This window comes from Camelina sativa, chromosome 5 (assembly GCF_030686135.1).
Source record: "Camelina sativa cultivar CO46 ecotype springtype chromosome 5, ASM3068613v1".
In the NCBI taxonomy this organism is placed as follows: domain Eukaryota; kingdom Viridiplantae; phylum Streptophyta; class Magnoliopsida; order Brassicales; family Brassicaceae; genus Camelina; species Camelina sativa.
In genome coordinates this window covers 10,139,005-10,146,468 of record NC_141884.1, presented here as the reverse complement: position 1 = coordinate 10,146,468, position 7,464 = coordinate 10,139,005, and the positions used below count along the sequence as shown (strand labels likewise).

General features: G+C 31.0%; 1 protein-coding gene and 1 pseudogene across 2 annotated transcripts; one reads left to right on the top strand and one right to left on the bottom strand.

The window, feature by feature from the left end:
• Positions 1 to 1,630: 1,630 nt before the first annotated feature.
• LOC147943506 (uncharacterized) lies at positions 1,631 to 2,896 on the bottom strand. The gene is made up of 2 exons (XM_087512264.1): positions 2,553 to 2,896; positions 1,631 to 2,174 (listed from the first exon to the last, which is right to left on the bottom strand). Exons 1-2 carry the CDS (start codon positions 2,894 to 2,896, stop codon positions 1,631 to 1,633), a joined length of 888 nt encoding a protein of 295 aa, XP_087368390.1.
• Positions 2,897 to 4,460: 1,564 nt separating this feature from the next.
• LOC109132961 (uncharacterized) lies at positions 4,461 to 5,137 on the top strand (annotated as a pseudogene). The gene has a single exon (XR_015556632.1). The product of XR_015556632.1 is annotated as an uncharacterized LOC109132961 (transcript).
• The last annotated feature ends 2,327 nt before the right edge of the window (positions 5,138 to 7,464 follow it).

Below are 7,464 nucleotides of genomic sequence, written 5' to 3'. Positions count from 1 at the left end.
CATGTTTGGTTCTAGTTTTGTTCATGAGACCTCAAAGAAGATTCAGGTTCTCAAGCTGAACATGAAAAAGGCTCAGGATAGGCGGAGAAGTTATGCTGATAGGAGGAGGAGAAACCTCGTGAGTTTCAGGTAGGAGACAGAGTGTACCTCAAGATGGTCATGTTGCGGGGTCCGATTAGGTCATTGTTAGAGACTAATTTGAGTCCGAGGTATATGGGTCCATTCAGAGTGATTGAGCGGGTTGGACCAATGGCATATAGACTGGAGTTACCCGAGGTTATGCGTGCATTCCATAATGTTTTCCATGTGTCTATGTTGCGGAAGTGTCTCCGTGAGGGTGAGCGGGTGTTGGCTAAGATTCCTGAGGATCTTCAGCCTAACATGACAGTGGAGGCGAGACCAGTGAGGGTTCTCGAGAGGAGGATCAAGGAACTTCGGAAGAAGAAGATTCCTTTCATGAGAGTCCTGTGGGACTGTAATGGTGTTGAGGAGCAGACTTGGGAGCCTGAAGCGAAGATGAAGGCAAGGTTTAAGAAGTGGTATGAGAAGCAAGCCGCAACTTAAACTTATCTAGCTAGGTCCCATCTGTAATCCGTGGCTGGAGCGGGAATGGAGTATTTCAGCCCATCTCTCTTGTTTACTCGGTCGCTTGGGGTGGTTGGTTGTGCGACTCAGTAACAAGATGAGGTGGTGCTCGGGGTACAAAGTTACCGTGAGGCGGGATTTTTGGAGGAAAGTTTCCTGAAATAGAAGTTTCCAAAAGTGGAAAGTTTCCAAAAATGGAAAGTGCTAAATATGGAAAATTTTACGAAATCTGCAGACTGGCTTTCTACAAAATCTTCTCTAGCAATATCTCCATCAACATTTTGTTTGCCAGCCTGCAACAAAACAAAAGAACATATAACAACATCATTTTAAAGGTTTTACATTTTGTTTTAAAAGGGTTTTAAAAGGTTTAAGTCACTATGGTTGCCCATTAATCAGTGTTATATTGTAAATCCGTTAAAAACACTTTTAAAACAAAAAACTTTGATGTGGGACTTTTAAAACTTTTAAAATAGATACTGACCTCTTCATTTATAACCTCTTCATTTCTATTCTGTCCATCTTCATCTTCGTGAGACTGCAAAGGGAAAAGAAAAAAAAGGAGCTCAGTTTAAAGAGTTTAGTGTCCAATATATGCGAAAAGGAGCGATCTTGTAATCTTACTCCTTTATCCTTATCTTTCCCTGATGTGGTTTTGACAGCTTCTTCAATGGCTTCTAGTCTTTTGTTGAAGTCATCTAACATAAAGAGGATTATGTCAAGTTTTTCTGAATCTGACAAATTTTTCTCTATTTTCTCATGTTTCTCAAAGACTGGCAATTTTTCCCCTATTTTGTCACCCAACTCTCCCAAAGCATAGTAAATATCAACTAATCTAGAAGACCATTCTTCTTTCTTCAACCTATAGCCTTTCATAACCAAGCCAATAACTTCTTCAAAATCATTGTCATCTTTATCAACCAAATGCTTATATTCTTGTGGATCTCCAATTATTGTTTTGACTTCAACCTACAAAAATAATCAAAATCCATCAAAACAAAACTCATCAAATATAGATAACCAATGAATAATCAAAACTACACTTTTAATAGAATTCAAAACTTACACAAGTTGCTGTCTTAATAGCTTCAACAATATCATCAAACCTTGCATATCGACTTGATTGCCAGTTGAGAATCAGTGGATAGAATGTTCTAGAAAAATTACATCTTCTCCCAAATGTATCACCAAAAATTGGAACAGCACTCAAGGCCCATATATATAATGCCATGGGAAATCCCTTGACACTATACTGATCTTTTGACCAAGAATCTTTATCGAATTTCTGAATGCATGTGGCGAGAATGTTATACGCTTCCTTGCCCCATGGTTGGGCTGTATACATCTCGAAATCCGATGCATGCTTAAGCCTAGACAGAGGTATCTTCTCTAATGAATATGGTGTCATCAAAATACCTTCTGTTAATACCACTGCAGCGAGGCATTCCTTTTCCTTGTCATCCAAAGGTTCTTCACCCTCTTCTGGTTCATTAAATAGTCGATATTGAAATTGAGTTAAAGTGTAATCTCCTCTCACCACCCAAGAATATGGTTCACTAATTGGATCTTTGTCGTTATTCCTTGGTTCTCTATGAATAGGTTCGCATTGAATCCCTATGTTTAATAAAACAATGATGTTAGTTTGTTCAAACTTGCCTAATATAAACTGTTTTAAAACCCTTTTAAAACCCTTTTTAAACAGAATAACGGCAAAGAGTTTTAAAAGGGTTTTAAAAGGGTTTTAAAAGAGTTTTAAAAGGGTTTTAAAACTTCTAAAACGGGAAAAACCTTTTTACAATAGAGTTTTAAAAGGGTTTTAAAAGAGTTTTAAAAGAGTTTTAAAAGAGTTTTAACGGGCTTTTAACAATTTTAAAATTTAAAGAGGTTTTAAAAGGGTTTTAAAAAGGTTTTAAACCTTTTAAAATCCTTTAAAAAACCATTGAAAGGTTTTTAAAACCATTGCAAACACTTTATAATTATCTGTTGTAAGGAAGAACTCTCTCATGGAGAACCGAAGAGGTTGCATGTTGACTGTAAACCATAAGTTTCTCCCTCTTGTCTTCAGCCTTCTCAGCATCACGTAGTGGAATAATTTCCCAGAAAATTTGATGTCTCTGGCCGAAAGATTGATGATAGGCCCAAGGAAGGAAGATTGAAGCTTCGTGAAAGATGCTTTTCCTAATGCATGTTTAACTTTGGCAACTAGGCTTAAGTCTGAATGTTGACATATGTTTGCTCCAACAATTGGTTCAAAACCCATACCATATATTGGTTCTGGTAGTACAAGGGCTTCAAAATTACTTGATGCCATCTGTTAAAGAAACACACTTAATTAGACTTTTCAACGGATTTACAAGAGTTTTAAAAGGGTTTTTAAAAATCAACATCACACGTTATCGATCTGAATTCATCTTATCAACACACTTTATCGACATAATTCAACTACGACCGATCTAAAAATTGATATCAAATAGTTTAACAGGGACTTTCTAAAAAGTGTTTTACAAGAGATAACAAAAATCCAAATTTACAAGACTTTACTAATTTCAAATCCATATCAAACACAATTATTGATCTGAATGCGTCAGATCTGAATCTGGATCGATATCAAAGAAACTGAAGGGGCTTTAAAAACTGTTTTACAAGAACATAAATCCAAATTTAAAAGAGTTTACATATTCCAAATCGATATCAAAGAAATCTAAAAGCCCTAAATTTAAAAAAGCGATAGTCCAAATTGATAAACCCAGAAAGAAACAAAGAAAGAAGGAACCTGCCTGCGATAGAACCAGAATCAATGTCGGGAATTACGTGTACGAGAGACGAAAGCACAGAATCGCCGCGAAGAAGGATCGAGAATCGGCGCAAAGAAGGATCGAGAATCGCCGCGCAGAATCGCCGATGAACGAAGTGAAGAAGGATGGAGAGAGAATCGTCGGTTGAGGAAGGAGAGAAGCACGGCGAAGTGGAGAGAAAATTAGGTTTCCTTTATTAAGGATAAAAAAGTCGTTTTCACAAAAAAAATGGATACCCTTAAAAATGGACCCTTCCCAAAAGCATTTTAAAAAAGTGGAAGGAAAAAAGGGGCATTTTTGCTTTTCCCCTTTTTTTATCTATTCTGGTTAAATTCTCTTAATTATTCTTAATGATTTTTTTTTTATTATTCCTATTGACATTCCAATATAAATTTTTATACTTTTAATGTTATTTTTATAAGTGTAATTTTCGATAAATATAGTAGGATTATGTAATTTTTTAATCACTCTTCCCATGGTATTTTATCATATATTATGACGAGAGCAAAGATTACTATATGATTTTGTATCTGCACCAAAATAACTATATAATATATATGGACAGTGAAGTATAATATTTGTTTATTTGCCAATTATACCATTTTATGTAATCTTTTAATTTCTTGTCTAATGGTAATAACGAGACAAAATATACTTACTATAGTAAGTTTTTGGTATATACAGTATATGCACGAAAATAACTATGGCCAGGGAGGTATGTAAAGTTTTATATATGTTCATTACTTCATTTGGGGTAATCTTTATGTTGCGCAAGTGCTAAACTGGTCAATATTATCCTTGTGAGGAACAGTATATCATCTCGACCCAAACTGAGGATCGAACCGAGGGACAAAGGTTCTAGCTAGTCCACAATTCATGAGTTGGTGTTCAATCATCGATCACGTACTTAAAATATTACTTTTCATGTTATGGGTTGTAGAAAAATATGGCGTGTCCTTCCATTTGACCGGATAAGGTCTAAGTAACAGTATTATGTCCATGTCCGTTACTTCCACGTCTCTACCTCTGGTCAAATACGCAAGGCGCTCTCCTTTTATGTCCTTCTTTCAGCATCAACTTAAAATCTTCAATCTCAAAGCTCATCTTCAAATCTTGACACAAGCCCCATGAAAAAAAAAAAAAAAAAATTTGTTACCACGACCACCCATAATTAACTCTTTTGTCTTATCAAAACTCTTCTAATAGGTATTTCTATCTATTACAACAAATGGATGGAGGCTTATGAACAATGTTAATGAAGGTGGCCTTATTTGCTCTGGTTCAAGCTTTGGTGTATCTCACCCTCTCGAAATCGTCCAATGTTTTCTCTAGATCGAATTCGTTGAAAATGGCTTACAGTTTCCGGCCTATGAGGTCTGTCAGCATCCGCCGAATTCTGACGGCACTTCAAGATATGCCTGCTGGCGAAGAGATGTCTCCTTCTTCTTCTTCATCTCTTGCTTCTCCTTCGCATGATGGGGCAGCAACGACAATATATCACCATCTTAAGGATTTTTATATGGCATTGTTTGATTAATTTTTTCATCTCTTTTAGATTATTTCCTTAAATGGATGTAAGATTGATTAGTCCTCTATCTCTGTGTACATATGTATGATTGTTGTAGATGTTGAATATTATTAGGCCGTACAATACTATGTACAACTAGATTAAGACCCGTGCTAGAACACGGATTGAAATTTATTTTATTTATATTGTAATTTTCTATAAAATATTATTTATGTTATTGTTTTAAAAAGTTTTTTTGATAAAATATTATGCAATAAAATCATATGCTAAATATGATGAAAAAGATATACCTATTTTGTATGTTTTATATTGTTAATGATTCTAGAAAGTATTTGTGCTATAACACTGGGTTAAATTTTATTTTATACAAATTCTTTTATATTTTATACTTTAAAATAAAATTTTAAAATGTTGTATTAGTTTATGTATGTGAAGTTATTTCAACAATGTATATTCTATATCATGACTTGAATGTCATTATAATACATAATTTTGTAAATTTGGTTTTTAAAAAGCGAGTTATTATATTATCAGTAATTTAATATATTTTATACTTTTGTTTTAATATACTTGGTTTCTTGAAATTCTTTCATAGTATAGTGACATATTATTGACATTGCTATAACAAATCAGTTTAGAGTGTTTATAGTTTCTCTAACTTTTATATCAAGTTTCAATATTATAAAAATATTTCAAAGTAAATTATTTAAAGTTTATTATATTATATAAAATATAAAATTCAACCAAAAAAAAATATGAAATTGAATTTAAATATTCAAATTTTGACCCGTTACTCAGTAAAGTTTTAATTCAATAGATATTATTTTTAAAGAATAATATTACTAAAGCTTGAATATTTTATAGATTGAACAATTTATATTTGTTTTTAAAAATTCAACTTATGGTATATACAGAAATAAAACTATTTTTTAATTATAATAATAATATGATAATTTATTTGTTTCACAAAATAGAATCATATATAAAAATGAGAGGTGAAGTAGAATGATAATTAACAAATTAATATGTTAAGTTAGATATCAAAAGATTTTAATATGGTTGAATAATTGAAAAAAATAATAATATGGTAAGTTAGATGATATCAAATAATTCTTTAGAATATTCTTCTTAAGATTTTCGGAAATAAATTAAAGTTGTACACACTATTTAACTTGTAACCAATTAATCTATAACATATGTATAACCAACTTATTAAAATTATATAGTCTATAAAATAATGTTGTGTACTTCCGCTTTATTATAAAGGAGATTCAAAAGATTTACTATAGTATTTGATTAGTAATTTTTAATTAAACCAAAAAAATGTTTTGTCTATTCGATGTTTTATTTGAATGTGGTGAAATGTTTACATCACTAAACTAGTAGACGTGGAAGGAAGTTATAACAATTCAATTCAATATAGTTTTCAAACAGTGAATTTTAAGATGATAACCATAGAGAAAATTATACAAAGGCATATTAGAAGAAAAGAAATAGAAGATTTCATCTTGTAAAAGAAAAAACATTGTTTTAAAAATTTGGAACATGAAAGATGGAGTCATGGTCATTTAGGACACTGGTATTATATTTTTTCATTAGACTTTCCAATGCTCAAATATAAAATGTTCCATGAGCTTTTATCTTGTGATCGATTTCAGAGATTCTTCTCTTTTTTGGGTGGATAAAAACCGGAATTTGTATAAACACATAAGTAAATAAGTAAAAGAAAAAGTTTTACATACATGAAATTTCATTATAAAATTTTGGTTGAGAAGTTTTATAATAGAAATAAAATATTTTACATATTTATGTAAACAGCTCTAACCCGCTCGATAACATGATCTGAAAGTATTTTTTTTTTGTAAATTAAAAGTATTTAAAATATTTAAATTATGGATAGCAATTTCTTTTAGTATTATTTAAAGTTTGTTTTTTTGGATATTAATTTAACGTATGATTATATTACAAATAATAATTTCAAGTTTTGATATTATTCAAATGGAAAGGATTTTTTTTTTGTCACCCAAACATTAAATTAAAAGATAACTCCAAGGTTGGTTGCCCAAACCGGAGGGTAAAAGCTTACAAAAGAAATTTCAGAAACTAAAAGTCTCGAAGAACGAATAAGATAATCCAAATGGCAACGATTTAATTATGTAAATCTTAACAAAAGATGTTAAGATTATGGGGAAATGATAAATATTGATAAACATATTTTAATACTTATCTATATTAAAATTTTAATTTTATAATATAATAAAAGTCTACAAAAATTTATTTAAAATTTAAGAATATAAAATCTTTTGAGTAGATTTTTTAAGAAATTACTAGATATGTGAAGTGGAATAATTTTCTTGTAAGTAAATTATAAAAACATATCTATTTTACATTTTTACTAGATCAAGATAGATAAAAGAGATAGATATAAAGAGCTCTATCTTCATTAATATACTTCATTAGAAGATTTTATTCCATATATCTTCATTAATCTTCATTTTCACAGTTATAAATAATATACTTTGATACTTTTACCAACTAAGGTTTATGCTTCTGTTT